Consider the following 19,316-nt stretch of genomic DNA (forward strand, 5'->3'; position numbering starts at 1 on the left):
GGGCTCTGCACTTCAGTTTCTGTGCAAGTCTGCAAGCCTGATCTTGCTTTAGCCCTTGGCTGCTCCAGATTCTCTGAATGATGTGATCTGAGTTTCAGTAAGCTGTCTGTCATATGAAGTATGCGTTTTTTTTTTTTATGATTGCCTCTGGGACCATCTCAGTCTGCCAGGTTTTAAGTAGGCTGGTCATTGTCAGAGCTATGGCTTCCTGCTAGGCATACAATCCTCATGCATTACTACTTTTAACAAACACTTGATTGCTGCGGCCGTGGTTTTTTTTTCAAGCAACCGAATACAATCCGTTAAAAAAAGAAATTTAACCTAATGTTTTTGTTTTATGCCTGTTGTGTAACTGACCACATTTTTTTATTGTTACATGCCTTGTCTTTAGCCATCAGCCTTACCTGCTGTTCTGTTCCCTGAATAAACTGGTGTTGGGTCTAAGAATTAGGCTGGTAAAGTGATATGATTGTGCTTGAGACGCAATGCCAAGAACATAGACCCTGGATCCTGATCATAGTCGCTTACCACCAGGCTACCCCTGTCCTTCGTAAGCAGAAATCTTAAATACCAATCACTGTAGCAGTGCTGCTGTTTCACATTCCTATATAGTTTATTTAAGGGGGGGCAAGATAACCTAATTTGTATATGCGTGCGATTTGACATATCGTTTTCAAAAGGGGCCCCTGTACTACATTTTCTGTCTGTGCTGCAGAATGGAAAACTGTATATGGGAGTACAATATAACTGCCTTTTTGCAATGAGCTGGATATGATCAATAAATGATATTCTGAAAACAAAGAACTTAATATAAACAGGTCCATCAACGGGGGGAGGTGGGGGGGGTGTACCAGCTTTACTTTCTGTACAAAATAAATTGCCGTATATTCTATTGTGCCTTGCTGGAGAGCAAGGGGTCAGTGTGAACTCCCATTGATAAACACTGGAAACTTTTTTGGGGTGTGGTGAGGGGGGCTTGTTTAGTGGTTTTACTGTGGAATTATTCTGCCTCTAGTCAGGAGAGCTAGCCTCTAGGAAGGCTTCAAAAGAATAAGGAATTTGTAAGGGTTGTTGAACATGGTACAGTAAGAATATTGAGGGTTATTCAGAGGGCATTTAAACAATGCTGTTTGACAAACAACTTCATTTTTTATTATTTTTATATTTAAAAGGCTGATGGTGCATAGCATAGACCAATCATTTTCTTCTGGTATAACTGTTATTTCCATGAAAGGTATATCATGCTTTGAAGAGGTGATTTATTCTCTTCCAGGGACCATATGGCTGTTAAGGTAATGTCTGTCTTTGATCAGATATCAGGCGGTCGGGGGGGGGGAAGAGGAATCTAATACAGATGTCAGGAAAGTTGTTGAAATGGGGGGGGGCAGGGGGTGTTTCACCTTTAACCTCAGGAGGCCTGGCATTTGGTTTCAAGTCAAATGATTTTGGTGCCTGTTGAAACTTGCCCTGGTCCTGCTTTCTTTGCTCACTGCACAAATAGAGGACGTGAGTCATGCAACAGCTTAGTTGAGGTCACCAAATTCCGGTTTTCATCCCAGAAAATGAACCGACTGCGCCACTTGACCATGCCAAATTAATTCTCAAACTGAAAGTCCAACCTAGCCTCTTCAGGCTTCCACCTCCTCAGATCGGAAGGTTCTGAGACTAAACGACAGCCTTGGTTCAGCACAATGACGGCGATGTGTTTGTAGACAGGACTCTCCTCCCGGCATAATCCGCCAATCAGGACGCTGGGTTTCTGCTCGGGAAGTGCCTCCCCCGAGTTACTTCCTTGAGTGCCCTCTACGCATTCCAGGGTGTTCACAGGTCCGGTGTAGTTTGAACTGGAAGTGAAGTAGATTTTTATTTTTTTGCTCATTGTTTTGTCTTTGGCAGTCCTTTCTAATAGAATGTAAATCTGAAAGGATTCGCTGTACAGCGACTCTACGCTTGAAGGAATTGTGCACAAGGTTGCTGTGATTGATGCTTCTCAAGCAGACTTTCCCTTTGTATTCCGTTAGCCTTCCTGTAGTTTTCGGGGATGGGAGATTCCTTTTAACCCCTTAAGGTACTCAAGGAATTGAGCAGTTGTGCGTGATTAGTCAAAAGCAACATTTGTATCTCCGAGAATGCTCATCTAAAACAGGAGGAGGAAATAATGTAAAATTCAAAACTGCTGTATCTCGCTTGAGTGGCAGCACAAGCGGAGAAATCTGCAATTACAGTGCTTTGATCTAGAAATAGAGTAGAGGCTGGATTTCCTTTTAAAGTAAGGGAAATTAAAGTAAAAGGAAATTACTACTAACGGGTACCAATTGGTGTGATTTGAAAAGCTGTTTAAACAAACCGTTCCCCAACACTCTGCTTGTGGTGCATCTGTGCTGTGGCCTTTCTGTGTTGCTTCGTTGGAATATTTATCTTTCTGCTACTGGCTTTTATGCAAACACATGTTAATCGTGAGCCCAGTATCTCTTTTGCATGTTCCTGCGTTCTTACTGTATTGACTATACCGCTGTATGATTTTTACTTTAAAACACGTTGCATTTTAATTGTGCGGTAAATATTGATAATTGCTAAAATGGTTGAGATTTGCATGGTGTACTATGCAACATCTCTAATGTTTATGACTTTGGGACTCATTTTAAATCAAACAATAAAAATCTGTTTTTAAAATAAATTATTGAAGTTCCAATTAACTACATTTTTTAATGTATTTATATAGCTATACTTGCAGATTCAGATTTCGCATAGAAAAGTTTTAGCAAGGTTTTCCTAAACAAGGCATGTTGTAATCATGTTTTTAAGCTCTGGTGGTGAGTAAAAAAAACAGAACTAGCTTGGCTGTTCAGGGAGCCCTTCAGTAGGAAGCTTTTTGTTCTGCCTGGGTCTGTCTCAGTAATATTGCCGGGATGGATTCACATGCTTGGTTTAATTTTAGCCCCTTGCCTGCCCTGACTCCCCATTGTAAAGTATACAGCTTTGTTGAACTTTAGGAAGCTGTATTAATAAGAACTTTCATCTGTTGGACCCCTTTTTTATAAAACGGCGATCTCAAGGAGCGGCGGAAATATTATTTTATGTAATAAGTACCTTTTTCCTCACCGGGTTTAGTGACTCCCTTGAGGTCAGAAAGAGACGGTTCATTTTCAGACATTAATAATACAAATATAAAGTCCTTCCCCTTTTATAATGCAGGGGCCATAGTTAGACTGGACTACAGTAGAGTGTTTGTTGCTTTTGCAAGTGCCTGTGAAATGGCAGCACGAGGCAAATGGGAGTCAGAACCATACATATACTGTAAGTGCTTCTGCAGTGTGAAGCCCTATCCTATAACAGTAGAGAACAGAATCACTAGGGTCAGTTCCATTGTTTTTAATTCCCATTCCAATGACTTCCCACAGCAGTTGTTTAAGAATCGGAGTTGTGTAACCCTGTTGAAACGAGAACAATCCCATACCTGTTTGTGGAAAACGACAGGAGGTGGGTTTCTGTGTAGGAGGGGAACTGGAGACAAGCTGTGACAAGCTGGGACTGGCTGGGCTAGTTCTCTATTAAGGGTAGTTCTGATTGGCAGTGAAAAATTGTGTTTGCTGTGAATTTAGACTCGATGCTGCGGTTTCTTGTGACTGATTGATGAAGGAGGAACGCTTTGGGGAATTGGTCTTCAGTGGTGTGACTGTTTTTCAAATGGAAAGCTTTGGCGTTGAACTCTAAAAACAGAGGGGGGATTTGGTTGATGCTTTTAAAGCATTTCATTGTAGCAGACTTGCTCAATATTTCCCACTATATGCAATTAGAAAACAATTGAGTGCGAACAGCCAATCAGCTTCCAGATCTAGCTGGCTTCTATTTTGCATAGATGCCCACTGGAACGTTGAAGTGCTTAACTGAATTGATACCATGCATGTCAATTTTGGGGAAGAGACTTAAGTAGTCTGTAAAACACTTAATTAACCAGCTGCTTGAAACCCTACTGTGTACTGTATTTGGATTGTCACCGTCTCGCTGGAACAATACAGGGCCTGTTACAGATGCACTGTGCTTGCTTCCCTCCCCAAAGGCCTTTGTTGCTGTAGTGCTTGCAGAACAGTGATGCCTATTCAACACCAGTGTTGCCTGAAAACCTCATGGCTTGCACTGGAATTAGCCAGTGGGGATGTTGGGTAGAATGTGGAGCATCGCTAGACAGCTGCTCCTATTGATCGGTGTCATTGCCCTCGTGACTTTCAGGTCTTGTGATGCTGATCAACTTTTAGTTTTATTTGGTAGCATGTAGACCCGTTGACCTCTGGCTTTCCCATGACCCTGCAGCGCCCAGGAGCCCTGAGAAGCTGTGACATTAGATTTGTTCCGGTTTTCTGAAAATACCTACAATAGATGGGGGAGGGAAATGCCCTGTCCATTTCTTCTCTAGCTTGGGTTTGGGTCTGGTTTAATGCCACAAGTAAAAGGATTCTTGGTTAGACTGCACTGAATGTATATTTGTGCGTAACAGAAAAGGTCAATTGGGGGGGCGGGGTACACTTTGAATGGCTTATAACTGATTGTTACCACGTATTATTGAACAGAGAACTAAGCAGCACAGACTTAACGCATCCACAATAATAAACTGTAAATATAGTGGATAAGAGAGACTTTGGGATTCCCCAATACTGTGAATTTCCGTGTGCTTGGGGTTCAGTCATGTTTCTGTCATACAAACGCGTCAGGTGTGAAATGTGAGGTCCTAATCCAAAACAACTCACTTCTGTTCATATACCTAATATAATAATTCAACCTACATTAAACAAAAAAAAAATATTGGCAAAACTATCTAGATAAGATATATTATTTCTATAAATTGCTGCTGTTCTTTTAACATGCTTTTGCATTGTGTTTTTGTTTTGCAGGCGTTTGGAAACGCGAAAACTGCTTACAACAATAACTCCAGCCGCTTTGGAAAATTCATCCAGGTCAACTACTTGGAAAGTGGGGTCGTCCGAGGGTAAGCAGTCGCATTCAGTGAGAGCATATTGACCGGCATCAACGCATACTGTGCATTTCAAACGATCATTACTTGATCCTCTCCTGGTGCTTTTTTTTTTGGTTTGTTTCATTCATATTGGCTTCCCTTTGACCTGCAGTGCGTCAGGAGGAAGTCTCATGGTGGCTTTAGCCCCTCCCTCTGATGGCTCTTCCTCGTGTCACTTCCTCTTTTCAATGGGGAGGTACAGATCTGAAAATGGAAGCGTAACCAAATGTGAAAGAGAATGAGCTTCAGAAATGAACTGTAATTTAAACTTCAAGCATCTCCTGTGGCCTGACGCCTGTGTGTTGGAACGGTAATGTTCCAGCTAAAGGCAGCCCACGGTTAGTGCTTACCAGGGTCTGTTAAACCAGCGATAGGTGTTTTTAGACTGGAGCAGTGCCTGGCATGTCACCTCTAGATCCATGTACCCGAGTACTTGTCTCAGACTTGCACAGTAAAAGGGAAACTGCCATGGTGCAAGAGACGTCAGAGTAGAGGTGGGCAAATTACCCTGCTGTATAAACCAGTGACTTCCTGTAGCATCAACTGGTATTACCTCCATTCTGTAAGAGTGTGCTTTTTAAATGTCTTTAATCTTAGACCTGCCTTATGCAACTGAACAAAATGAGGTTGTGCTGGTAACAGATAGCGTATAGCAAAGCCGTTCCACAGTTCAGCTGATGTTTAGAAAGCCTTTATCAACTCTGTCAATGTAGTGAAATAGTGGACCTTCTGAGGAAGTATTGTTTTATTTGCATCCGGATGTTGCGCGTGTAATATGCTTGTTTGTGTGTGAACTGTGGCTTGGATTATTTCCCCCTTGCACCAAAATATTTAGCAAAACTGGTTTCCTGTGTCCTGTAAATAGCCTACAACAATCTGGATTCTCACCCACGTATTGCAGCTTTACACTACTATTGTAGCGTGATCTAGAGTGGCATAGATACCGAGCTGTTTGAATTCTTTCAGAACCGTGCATCAGAACTTATTGGTACAAGAATGATCCTGTCCTAATGTGCATGCATTGCTGTGTCTGTGTAGGAGGAGACTTTTGTACATGCATTAAAAAAATAAATAAAAAAAATAACACAAACCATGTTATGGAACCAAACCCCAATCCTTCTACACCGTAATGCAAGGTCCTTATAAAGGGAAGCTGTAAGAAACTAAGTCAAGAAGTCATGCATTCGTCAATGTACAAGGCACTAGCTGAAACATGTAGCTCCTTGACTGACTTTTTCTTAAAGAATTGGGTTAGTTTTGTATAGTTTTTAACTTGAGTGTATGGAAGAACTTAAAATAGGTGTGCATGCCTTTTTAGATGTAGTCACTGGTGTGGTATTTGATGAGGAAAGAATTCAGTTTCCCCTGTTCTAACTGATCAAACCCCTCTGTTGAATCAGCGATGATTCCTGCAATGATTCAGGCTGTCTAATTCCTTTTCTGTTGTGCTGAGTGCCTGTAGTGGTTTGTTGAACTGGCAGGCTGGGGGCTGACTGAATTAAACCAGATACTGTCAAACTCCCCCTCGAAGAGCCTTGATTGAGTGCAGAGTGCTTTCAGACTGAACCCGGTGTGGCTGATCGGCTCCCTGATTCCAATACTAATAGACAGAGTCCTGGGAGAAACCTGACTTGTGTATACAGATCGCAGGAGAGTAAATAATACCATTTTCAGTGCATAGTGATTCAGTGGTATGACCTGGTTCCTTTAGCAGAGTATTATTTAACTAGTCCCATGTACACTGACACAATTTACTAAATGCAGCAATGAAAATAAGACTCCTATTGCATAGCACTTTGGTCCATTCTTGGTTTTACTATGAGTTTAATAAGACTCACCTGAGCTTGTTACCTGTACACTGTGGCTAATCAAGCATGTACTAAAACCAGGAGTGGCTGAAATGGCTTTGCAATCCCATTATCCCTGAAATGATCTTCATTGACAGTACATAGCATCTATACCAGGGCTTCTCAAACTTGGTCCTGCTGGTTTGCATTCCAACTGAGCTCTCAATTACTTAACAAAACCCTTAATTTGAACTAATAGTTTGACCTTTTTTTAAATTGTTTTCCCACTCTTAGTTGCAGAGTTCAACTTACTTATAAAATGTTATTGCTAATGTGAAATCTGCAACTGTTTTAAGTACCGAAACAAGTTAAAAGGTCGAATTTAAATACATTATTAGTTGGGTTAGTTCAGTAATTTAGAACTCAGTTGGAATGAAAACCAGCAGACACAGGGGGTCCCCAGGACCAAGTTTGAGAAGCCCTGATACTAAGTGGAACTTGTAGCTACAATGGCACAAGCCGTTAATAGACCTACCAATAGTATGAATAAATACACACTGACTATCCATTGCTGTACCATATGCGTACGGGACTAGTGTGTTATCAGAATTGCTACTGTGAAGAGTTCCCAATCTGTTGTGTTGCCATTGATTCGTGATACCTGCCCTGTTCCTAATAAGGTTTGTTCCAAGGGTTTCAAACGGGCCGGACCTGGTACTGTACACCACTGCGTAGCCTTTGTAAGGACCTGTGTATGCTGGCGATTAACAATTCTGTATTTCTTGCATTCCAGAGCTGTGGTTGAAAAGTACCTCCTTGAGAAGTCTCGGCTGCTCTCCCGGGAGAAGAATGAAAGGCAAGAAATCGTAGCAGGTCACGACCCCGTGCTACCCTGTGATTCCTGCATTGCGTGCAGGAAGAGGGTCTGCTGATGAGTGTGGCTGTGTGAGAGGTGCTGTGTAATACACTGGGGGCTGGCAGCACAGACTTGTATTCCCTGCTGCCTCACTAAATACCCAGACCAGGAACCGTTGTCTGGATTAAGCATTATTGAGAAAGGGTGGTCTTCTGAGATACGAGATACCAACACTTTGTTTATAGTCTTGCTGGTATTACAGCAGCTGAGGTGCGTTCTTTTACAGCTTGCAGCTCGCTGGGAGGGCTTGCAGTCTAGCAAGCAATACAAAACGGCACTAGGAAATGTCAAAAATAATATCCTTTTTGAGGTGTTATTGTTGGATCTTGGCACTGTATGGTTGCCTGAATATGGTGAGATTTTTTTTTTTAAAGAGGATTTCAGTCTTTCCCTTTTACAAGAGACAGTCAGTATGGATCTCCTATTGGTGTGGCATTGTCTGTTTAGCATACAAATTGATAATACACACATGGGCAATTTTAATATAGAGAAAGATTGATGGAAACCTTTTATCTTTTATGTTATAACATTTTATATAGAAACAGCACCATGCTCTCCAGTTCTGCATACCATTTGGGCACAATGGGGAGCAGATTCACAGGGTAACTGGATAGTCGAGCGGTGCCGTTTCTGTGCACTGAGGAACTGATTTGCAACTCTGTTGCACTCTGATCTGCTGATTTGCATTCCTATCACTGCTGCCTGACTGCACAGCTTTGTTTGCATAGGGCTGCTTGTTTATGGCTTTTGTTAGAGAACTACCGTTTTTGACGTGTCTTAAGAGGGCAACGGGGGACACCACTGGAAACTTGGAAAGTTTTTTTTTTTTTTTTTTTAACATGCCCATCACACATCACAGGTACTTTCTTTAGCTTTCTAAAGGAAACCAAAAGCATTGCTATTCGGTAGCAGTGAAGTATAAATCCTACCAGCCTGGCTGCACTTTTTATTGCACTGTACAAGTAAAGTGAAATCTGACGCTACTTTTAAAAACCTGAAACCGAGCCCTTGTAAAACGCTGAAAACCTGAAGGCCTGGTGAATTAGCTGACTGCTGTTAAAACAAGCTGGAAAGCCAAAATCCTAGATGGCTAGAATGTAGCGTAGCCCCCACCCAGCACTGCCCCTGTTATGGATGGCTGGCTCTCCAGTTCAAAGCATGCCTCCCACAGCATGTGGTCCCACTCCCCTGGAATCCTCACAGTGAAGCGTGCTTGCTGTTTGATTTTAAACTGCAGGGCATTGTACGTCTGCTGTAATTGTCACACTGGGCATTGTGTGATCTCTTGATCTGGTCAGGGACAGTTCATTTAGTCACTAGGTGGCATTCAAAGTGTCATTCTGAGCCACCGGTTTAAGGTTAGGTAAAGTGGGGCAGGTTTTTTGGTTTGTGCAGTTTGTTCATTCGTGTGTCTCTCGTCTTCAGGAACTATCACGTGTTCTACTACCTGCTGCTCGGTGCCTCTGAGGAGGAACGCAAGGAGTTTAAGCTTCTTCAGCCAGACGATTACATCTACCTCAAGCAGGTAAGTCTGCCACAGCGGGCCATTTAACCCCATGCAAAAAGTTTGCAGCACAGCAATAACTATGTGAGTTGTCATCGCCATCGCCTTTTAAGCCTGCTTTAGAAACGAAGCACATCGAGCAATGCTGCCACATTTGACCACACTCCTCAGTAGGGGGGTTTTGTATAGGAGGTTTTATTTGTTCATATTTAAGTGTTGATAGTAAGGTGTTCTGGAATAGTGTTCATGCTAATCCATCCTCAAGTTTCCTTTTATAAAAAATGTGTTCATTATAGTAGATACTGACCATTGTAACAGATGTCGCGTATTCCCAGGATCCCCCTCTTGAGCCTGCATGCTTGTGCCGGCTCTGATGATTTGTGAAGAGCTCTGCTTGGTTTAACGTGTCCCTCCTGTCTTGTCCTGCAGCAGAACTTTAAGATTGAAGATGGGGAGGACCTCCGGCATGACTTCGAGAGGCTCCAGCAGGCAATGGAGATGGTGGGCTTCCTGCCATCCACCAAAAAACAGTGAGTGAGCCAGGGAGGCAACTGAGGCTTGTCCCCTCTTGGCAAACCATTTCCCTGACCTAGGGGGTTTGAGTTTAACAGGACAGAATCAGATTATTTATATATTGCTTTAGATGCTATTTCACTGGTAGCCGCTACCATGCGTTTATAACTCTGTGTGGGCTTCCCTACCTTTTTCGTTTTTGCTATCCCTCATCATCCTTTTATACCTTCTTATCCTACTCTCTGTGCTAAACTGATGTAGTGACATTATATCCCTGGATACTACAGCAACAACATCCCTTGTCATATTGGTTAAAATGAGTGTTCATGTTTTTTTTGTAACTATACACAGATGACTTTACAAACACCACAGATTAAAAGAAAGTGTGTGTGTACACAGAGCAAGTTAAATGCTTTACTGGAGAGAAGACCCCCCCCCCTTTTTTTTTTTTTTTTTGTTGTTGTTTCTTATGGCTTCAGGATTTACGTAGCTACAGAGAGTGCCAGAAATCTGTGATGCATTTAAATACTGCCTCCTTTATCATTGATGTGCTTGTCAAACTACAAATGAATTCACATCACGTCTGTATAATATTGTATCTTTTTAGACATCCTTTTTTTAACCATTATTTTTATTTATTTATTTTTTTTAATAGAATTTTCTCTGTGCTGTCTGCCATTCTTTACCTGGGCAATGTGTGGTATCAGAAGAAATCTTCTGGCAGAGACGAGGGCCTGGAAGTGGGTCCTCCAGAGGTCCTCAACACTCTGTCGGAGCTTCTCAAGGTAAGCTGTCATTGGCTACACCAATTTCACATCAGTGCCTGTCTGTTTCCATGACAGCGTCATGACACAGGGTCTGAGCGTTCCGAATGCTGGAGTCACTCCAGGTAATTGAGGTTAAAAAGTGCACTCAACGTTGAGCGTGCTTTCAATTTGAAATGGTATAGCTTTTAGTAAAACGGGGCACAGTAGATCATCAGTAACCCGAACTGTGATAGCGAAATATATTCCAGGTGGTTTTATCTGCAGATGCAGAGCGCCCCCTATTGGCCTCACCCTGTTTCTTCAACGTAAACCCACGCTGCATTTCCCTGTTTTGAATTTTCTTTTCCAGGTTCAAGAGGAGATGCTGGTGGAGGCGCTGACCAAACGCAAGACAGTGACTGTCAATGAGAAGCTCATCCTGCCGTACAGCCTCAATGAGGTGAGAGAGAGCTCTCGAGGGAGGGGTCAGTGACGGGGGAGGGGGCTTGGTTTGTGTAGAGCAGTGCCTTGCTGGGGCTGTGTGTCAGCTGTCCCCTTGAACTCTCCTCTCCTCCACTCTGTTCCAGGCTATCACGGCAAGGGACTCCATGGCGAAGTCTCTGTACAGCGCCCTGTTTGACTGGATCGTCTTGCGAATCAACCACGCCCTTCTGAACAAGAAGGACATGGAGGAGTCTGTTACAGTAAGAATAGGAGATTTAACCTGCATTGTAGGGTATTGAAGATTGTGTGTGTGATGAGTTTTAACAGGGCTGTCTGAAATTGGCCCTTCCACTCCTGGTCTTTGTTCCAACCCTGTTGATCGTTGTTTGATTGAACCAATCAAACCTCCATCCAGACCCTGCCTTATGAGAACCTTGAGTTCCTGCGATCACAGGGAAAAGTGATCTGTTAATGCATTGCTTAGTGTTGTGCAATATTTTGTAAAAGCTGTATGTTCACTGACTTCCACCTCTCAAGTTGCCTTGCCTTGCCCCCCCCCCCTACAGTGTTTATCTATAGGGGTTCTCGATATCTTTGGGTTTGAAGATTTTGAAACAAACAGCTTCGAACAGTTCTGCATCAACTACGCCAACGAGCAGCTGCAGTACTACTTCAATCAACACATCTTCAAACTGGAGCAGGTGAGCGCTCTGACCGCCCAGCAGGCACTTCACGCCGCTCTCTACACTACCTGCCATGAGGCTTGTATACCCTGACCTTGTATGGGGACAGATTAAAACAAACAAAAAAATCTTTCTACTCCTTTTATAAGGTGACATACTGAAGATGCAAATGCATAAAGATGCAATTTCTCTCCTCCCATATAAAGCAATTCTATTTCCGATAGTTCATGCATGACTGGGTTAATCGCCAAACCCTCCCTCCCTCCGTCTGTCTTGCAGGAGGAGTACCAGAGCGAGGGGATCAGCTGGCACAACATTGAGTACACGGACAACGTGGGCTGCATTCACCTGATCAGCAAGAAACCGACCGGTCTGTTCCACCTGCTGGACGAGGAGAGCAAGTAAGAGCCCTGCCTGAGCTAGGACTGGGTGCTGCAGCTTTATTAGCAACGTGCACCCCTTACTGGCCAGCTTGTTTTGTTTGCATTCCCCAGCTTGGTAACAAGCTTCCTCCTTGCCTTGACTGTCTTGCCGCTACAACTGCTAGGCAAACTTGCAGCAGGAGGAGGTTATAGTGCCTCTCTAAGTGCTATTCCAGTTCCATATGAATTGGCAGCTGTAATGTTTGTTTCAGTGTTCAATACAGGAGTGTTTTTAATTTTTTATTATTTTTTTTCTCTGTAGTTTTCCACATGCTACCAACAAGACCCTGCTAGCAAAGTTCAAGCAGCAACATGACGGCAACCAGTTCTTTGTGGGGACCCCAGTGATGGAGCCAGCCTTCATCATCAGACACTTTGCAGGGAAAGTCAAGTATCAGATCAAGGTGCAAAGCCAGCCATGTGTGCTGTAAACCCCAATATGGCTAGTAGACAATGCAGCAAATAGTGTACAGTGGGCATCGGTTGGTTCGTCACACTAAAATAAACTGAAGAGCAAACATTTTGACTACAAGCCTTTCTCAATTTTCTTCTGCAGGACTTCAGGGAGAAAAACACAGACTACATGCGGCCGGACATCGTGGCGCTGCTGCGGAGTAGTGACCGTGCCTACATCCGCGAGCTGGTGGGCATGGACCCAGTGGCAGTATTCCGCTGGGCAATCCTCCGCGCGGCCATCCGGGGCATAGCTGCCTTCTGTGAGGCGGGGCGGCGCTGGGCAGCCAAGACGGCAGGTGAGACTCCCACATAATCCCGGGCTAGCATGAAGCAGCTAGGCTCGGTGGCCAGATTTTTAATGGCGCAGATTAATTTTGATTTTTTTCCTTCACCCTTCAGGTGTTGTACGCCGTGGCTGTCGTGTGCCGCTGGGAGAGCTCCAGAGAGCAAACAAGCCCGTAGAGAAAGTGTACCGGTAAGCACAAATCTAGAATCGTTTTTCAATGAAGTTATTCTGGAGAGCGTCCTCCACAACGCGCTTTCCTCTAATCTTCTCTATGAAAGGCACCTAATCTCTTAATCCCAGTTTAGGGAGTTGTCCGTGAGCCGCTTGTCCCACCCTTGTGAGAAGCGCTCAGGTGGCTCACGGTGGTTGTGCCGTTTTGTTCCCTCCACAGCCGCTTCTCTTTGCTCGATTTCTCCTTTGATAATTTGGATGAGTGCTCCCTAGACGCTTTCGAAGACATCTTTATTAGCTATTCAAATAAGAAGTAAGTGGATTGGAGGAGACGGGCACTCGGAGGGAAAGGCTCAAGACAGACTGGGTGTGGAGGGGAGGGGGTGGGATGTGGGGTAGGGAGAGAATCTCCCGGAGCCACTTCAGAACTCCTCTTTAAAACCCAGGCGTTAGGGAACCAAGAAGTTGCAGTTAACTGGCATTTAAGTATGCAATTAACTGGCATTTGTTAAGTATGCAATTAACAAGTGCTTAACCCGTTAAGTGCCATTGTTCTCATTTGAGGACGGGCTACTTTTTAAAAAAAAGTTTTTTAACTTGCATCTACCTGTTTTAAATTCTCTTCTATATTGCTATGATAACTTGCTCCAATTATGTTAACTGCAAAAGTCTAAATGTATCAAATTACATAAATACAAGTTGCGTTCCGATTTTTTTTCAAAGAGAAATATATTTATTTGGTTGTAATTGCCTGTGTGCAATTGATTAAATAGTAATGATGCAGTGATTAGCTGATGCAGATTCTAGCACCCACCACAGCTTGACAGACAGCTTGAATTATTGAACATGTAATTGCATTACAGGTTTAACACAGCTAACACCGTACTGCTGTGCAAATGGCTGCGCCTAATGAGATCTGGCTTCTTACCAGACCACAAGAACAGTCAGTTTAAAGCCGATATCTCAAAGCAGCAAGAGTTCCTTTTCAAAGCACTAGAGCCACCCAGCTCTGCACCTGATCCTTTGCGATTCCAGAAACCTTTCCAAAACGATATCTGCTGTTCTGTCAAAGCTTTAAATCACTGCTCGGCCGTTGGGAACGCTGTGCAATATTTGATTCAGTCTGGTCTTGTTGTGATTTATACACTCATTTCTCTGGGAAGAACAGGAAAGTTCGAAAGGCTGCCAGAGCCTGATAAAGCTTTCTTTAACCAAAGGAAGCTGGCAAAATAACCAAAGCTACTAAAAAGAAAATAACAACCTGTAGGTGGCATGGGAAATTAAATAAGGGTGGAGAAGGTGAATCGAAGCAGTTCCTGGAAGAATGCAAGACTTAGGCTGGAAAAACAGCGTGGGGCGTTTTCATTGCAATGTAACAGTAAAGTAAATTAGTAAAGTAAGTTTGACTTCTAGATTTTCAGTTAGCTCTTTTAGTCGTCTGATTTGTTTCAGTACGTGAAGTACAGTATATCACTCTGACTTGTAGCGGCTCTAGTTTGTATGTGACAGACTGCCAAAATAATAGTTTAGCAGAACCGTAATGATATATCATACGAGACTATAATGCGCCTGCATTTTAGTGTTTTTTTTTTAAATAAACAGAGGGAATGAGCTGATTGGAGCTGTGGACTGGGAGGGTGACCAGGGATCGTGTTTCAACAGGGTTGGGGTCAATTCCTGTTTTTCAATTCAGTTTCCAACTTCCAAATCCCATTCCCTTTTAATCAATCCCAACACACGGATAAAAATTGCGATTAGCAGTATTCTGCTAAAACAAGCTTCTCACAGTGGCAACAGATCACTTCAATTGAATTCGCTGTCAGGCCATTTAAATCGGCTTCAAATGAAAGCAGTTGAACAACCACGTCAATTTATCATGTCTCCTAAAATATCAGTTCCTTTGTACAAATTGGGAATTGATTTTAAAAAGGAAATGGAATAGAAATTGACCCGCGCCTTGATCCCAAACGATTGTGAAAGTGGCTCCCCTCATTTTAAGAGTATCGGTTTGGTCCAGTTGGGGGGCGGGGGGAATCCTGGGATCCTCCTCCAGTGTGTCTTGAGCTTCTCCTGTGATCTGGTGGCCTCTCTCCAGGCAGGGTTGGCCCACCAGTTTAACCCTGGAATGCAGTGCATGGGTCAGGTCCACGGGGTTAACAGTAACACAGTCTGAATCACCGGGATACTAAAACAACTAAAGCATGTCGATGGAGCAGGTGTGGAGCATGGTGTGCGGACAGCAAGTGAACGCGATTATCACCTTTACAAGTTCACAAGTAGTATCGTTTCAGGATGCAGGAACCCAGAGCGTGTTAAGATCACCTGCAGTATTAACAAATACAGGGATTGAGAAGCAAGGATTCATTTATTCAATGTGTTTTTGCCACAGTCATTGGCTTGACATGCAATTGCATGCAACCACCGGGTGGCACTGTGTGCTATGAAAGAATCAGCATCGAGTTATACCTAAAGGAAACCTTGTGAAGGTTGACAAACTTTGACGATTGTCTTTTGTCTTTTTTATAAAAGTTAAACATACATTTTTTTTTGTAATTCAACTTTGGCACTGGGTGACATTGTGGGCTGTGTAAAAATTGCTAGGCGAGTGATTTCGGGTTACTTTCTACATCCCTTGTAATTAACTAATTGGGTTTTGAGAAGTGGCTCAGCTTTGCCTTTAATTTTGCATTGCTGCTGGTGATCTTGATATTGAAAAAACCATCCTGCTCCTGAAACTGCCCTGCTTGTGGTTAATCACTGGTGTGGTTTGCGGGTTTTGAAGTTGTTTAACCCTATCCTTCCCTTTGTTGTGCTCTCCCCTCCCTTCTCCTCTCCCTGTCCTCCTGGTTGCGGTCTAATCAGGGACATGCATGCCCAAATCATTCACAGTATCAAGGGCCTGCCGTGGGAGGGTGAAGACCCATGCAAGCTGCTCCAGTCCTGGAGTCGTCTGCAGCACCCACGGGATCACTTCCTGTGAGTTTGCTAACCTGGCAAGATTCAGTCTACAGTGCAGCCATTGCCCAGCGTGGGGCTGCAGCTAATTGGAAGTATTCTAGGGGGCGTTTGGAGCTTCTACAATGTAGGATGATCGCAGCGCATTCTGAATAGTTAACTCTTTCAACACTGCAGGGCTAGGAAAGATAACTCCGCTCAAAGCTGCACACCGCTGTAGTAGTACAGGAAAGATAACTCCACACAAAACGACAGGCCGGTAATTAAATATACTAATGGAATCTGATATTAGTGCCAAAATTTTTTTTGTTTTCGTGCATGAAAAACGCATAATAAAAGGGTTGCAAATATTTATAGCTTTACATGATAGTACATGTTTCATTTATTATCCTAGGGTAGCCTGTCTGCAAAGTTGCATGCAAATGCCATTAAATGAGACTAAACAATATTTTCATCATCTTTTGGCACTTAAAGAGATTAGATTGAACAAGTATGTACACATAAGCGCACAAGACTGCTTTATAATTCTGCTCCAAATGCTTTGTTGGATCCCTTTAGCTAATGCATGCTTGTGTTAAAGGAAGCATGCTAGTCCGTTTTTTATATAGGGAGGGAATGCAGTGCTTGTCCTTTGCATGTGTTGCTTAAAGGAGGTCAGGTCATTTGTTCACGTAGCTCTTAAATACTTTTAAGATACTTCTTAGCCAAGTCCCTGACCATCCAGATTCATTGTGTTTTGAATTTGGAACAGCGTGAGCTTGTCAAACCTTGATTTGCTGTGCACTTCAGTCCAGCAGCATTGTAGAGCAGCAGGCTGCTGTTATTGTGGTCGCGTGTCTGTTTCCAGCGTTGTGATTGCGTTCATGCATTCACTGCACTTTGTGAGTCACAGCTTGGAAGCATACACCCCCCTGCTGGGCAGGCTGCCTGTCTTTGTCTCTTCACTGCTGCCTGCCTTTTGTTTCGTTACTGTCTCCCATCGCACGGCTCGCCTCTACGCTTGCTCCTCTCCAAACGATCCTCAGTTTTTCAATGCCGTACCTCTCCCTAACAAAAAAACTCTAACTTTGCATTTCAACAGGAAAAATAAAAGTACCAAACAGAAGCAGCTCATTCCTAAGGTAAACTTGACATTTTTATTTCTTAATCTTCATACAAAAAATATAATTTTTTGCTGTATTATGTTTTCCCAGTGTGTTGTCCTTCATTCTCCTCTTTTGTTGCATTGAAAATATTTATTGTGAATACGCAGAATTGTGAATAGCCATGGCAGTCCTTTGCTGAGTAGTAATGTTTACCAGACATTTGAAGACAGTTCATCTCGATTTCTTTCCTTTTTTTTTTTTTTGAAGAATCCTTCAAAATGATTATTGTAATTAATAGTTTATAGATAAAAAAAAAGCACTGTAATATCAGTAAGATAAGCAGTAAGAGGTGTTAACACATTTTCTGTACTGTAACCTGTAAAGATCTATACACAGTAATTGGACCTCCATTGCATAGCAAATTGATCCATTCCTGGTTTTACTATGAGTTGTTTGTTACATTTGCACTGTGGCTAATCAAACTCCTAATAAAACCTGGAATGGGTGAAACTGCTGTGCAATGGAGTCGTCTTCCCATCCCTTTGTGTGGTACTGGAGGTTCCACTGTCTGGTTGTCTCTCCGCTCTGCAGAACTTGCTGGATTCCAAGTCTCTGAAACACATCGTGAGCCGGACCCTGCACGACCGCACCACCAAGGCTCTACTGCACCTGCACAAGAAGAAGAAACCGCCCAGCATCAGCGCTCAGTTCCAGGTGAGAAGAGGCTGCTTCTCCCGCTGCAGCTGAGACCAGGGTCCTCGGGCACAACTTTGCCACTAGCACAGCTTTGAGGACCACTGGCCTAAACCCATGTGTTACAGTACAGCAGAGTAGAGTGCAGGTTATTTGCTCTGGTTTCGTTATTTGTAGGTTTATGAATTCAGGTAAACCTGAAATTAAAACCCACATTACATTCCACAATAATTGCACGTTAATGTTTAGATACCATACATGCCACTGGTATTAAGAGATAGGCAGTTGATCAAGTTCCCTAGAGAGGTGGCCTCAGACTGATGCATCAAGGGTTCATGATGATCTGGAGGTATTGGGCGCTTCTCTGTCCTCCTGGATGCCTGGTATTTATACTCTAGAAGGCTCACATACTCACTGTTTTGATAGAACAGGATTGTAGGGAACTAACCTGAAATAGTACAAGACTTGCTGTTGCGCTCGAACAAAACCTGGATGATCGTTCAGCTCGGGTTTCAGATTTGTGTTTATTTAAACAAGCTTGTGTTTTGTAGACTTCGCTGAGCAAGTTAATGGAGACGCTGGGGAGAGCTGAGCCGTTCTTCATTAGATGTATCCGCTCGAACTCTGAGAAGGTGGGTCTGTACACAGGGGCTTGCATGATACCGTGTTGAAGACCCTGAATTAGTGAAACGCTTGTGTACAGGAAACGTACACTGTACTGTCAACATGGAAAAACTGTGAACAAACGGAATATGTTCATTATGGAATCGGAAAGTATCGGGAGCGCTGCATTGTATTTCGTTAGTTTTGTAATGCATCCAGTCTATTAGTGTTCACTGAAGCAGTCACTAAATTGCAGTTTCTTTGCACGGTTCCTACAGTCGTTATGCCAAGCACTGCAAACCCTTTGTTTCATAATTGACAGCATGAAAGCACCATTCACAGTGCTTGCAAAGGAGTTGAGAACAGTGGCACCGTATCCAAAGTCCCGGAGCAGCAAAGATCTACAACAAGCCCTGACTGTCTGTTTCTGATTTGCTGTGTGTTAGAGGTGGTGGCTTCTGGGTGTTTTAGTAGCTGACCTTGACCACTGCACAGAGCTGTGAAATGAGCAATTTTTTACCATGAAAAACCAGCCCTGCTCATCGCAATGTTTGTATGTCCCTCTCAGAGCCCTCGTGCATGGGTTCTGCATCAGTAACTCACCTTTGTGTTGTACGCAGATGGAGCTGCGTTTCGATGACGCGCTGGTTCTACAGCAGCTCAGGTACACCGGGATGCTGGAGACTGTTCGAATTCGGCACTCCGGTTACAGTGCCAAATACACCTTCCAGGTAAGCTAGAAGATGACCTTGCGCTGAGAATGATATGTTTTTGGATTCCCTCCTTTTTTTTTTTAATTTAAATGTACAGTACAAATTTATTAGAACACCCCATTGCTTCTGTTTGGATGTTGTTGTGCAGATGGAATCAAACCACTGTAATTGAAAGTCTCGGAAAATTTGTTAAAATAGGCAAACTTGTGATTATTTAATTGATGACTTTAATACCACACGTGCATTTTAAAATGGCAAGAGAAAAAGGAACACAGCCACATGGTAGAATGCATGAGAATTAAAGCACAAGAGTGGACTGGGATTTGAA

General features: G+C 43.2%; 1 protein-coding gene across 10 annotated transcripts in view; it reads left to right on the forward strand.

The window, feature by feature from the left end:
* LOC121301234 (unconventional myosin-IXb-like) overlaps window positions 1-19,316 on the forward strand; it is a 54,385-nt gene that overhangs the window by 17,298 nt on the left and 17,771 nt on the right. For 5 of the 10 annotated variants that reach the window (XM_041230386.1, XM_041230388.1, XM_041230393.1 and 2 more), the window contains exons 3-20: window positions 4,890-4,984; window positions 7,592-7,654; window positions 9,140-9,239; window positions 9,648-9,748; window positions 10,387-10,516; window positions 10,848-10,937; window positions 11,065-11,181; window positions 11,488-11,622; window positions 11,884-12,005; window positions 12,289-12,430; window positions 12,583-12,778; window positions 12,882-12,957; window positions 13,160-13,252; window positions 15,802-15,915; window positions 16,976-17,015; window positions 17,571-17,693; window positions 18,224-18,304; window positions 18,896-19,006. In XM_041230386.1, the coding sequence (XP_041086320.1) occupies window positions 4,890-4,984; window positions 7,592-7,654; window positions 9,140-9,239; window positions 9,648-9,748; window positions 10,387-10,516; window positions 10,848-10,937; window positions 11,065-11,181; window positions 11,488-11,622; window positions 11,884-12,005; window positions 12,289-12,430; window positions 12,583-12,778; window positions 12,882-12,957; window positions 13,160-13,252; window positions 15,802-15,915; window positions 16,976-17,015; window positions 17,571-17,693; window positions 18,224-18,304; window positions 18,896-19,006 (1,929 nt within the window). The remainder of the gene's footprint in view (window positions 1-4,889; window positions 4,985-7,591; window positions 7,655-9,139; window positions 9,240-9,647; window positions 9,749-10,386; window positions 10,517-10,847; window positions 10,938-11,064; window positions 11,182-11,487; window positions 11,623-11,883; window positions 12,006-12,288; window positions 12,431-12,582; window positions 12,779-12,881; window positions 12,958-13,159; window positions 13,253-15,801; window positions 15,916-16,975; window positions 17,016-17,570; window positions 17,694-18,223; window positions 18,305-18,895; window positions 19,007-19,316) is intronic. The other 5 variants (XM_041230390.1, XM_041230396.1, XM_041230387.1 and 2 more) reach the window with 4 other exon arrangements.

Source organism: Polyodon spathula, chromosome 27 (assembly GCF_017654505.1).
Source record: "Polyodon spathula isolate WHYD16114869_AA chromosome 27, ASM1765450v1, whole genome shotgun sequence".
NCBI classification, from domain to species: Eukaryota; Metazoa; Chordata; class Actinopteri; order Acipenseriformes; family Polyodontidae; genus Polyodon; species Polyodon spathula.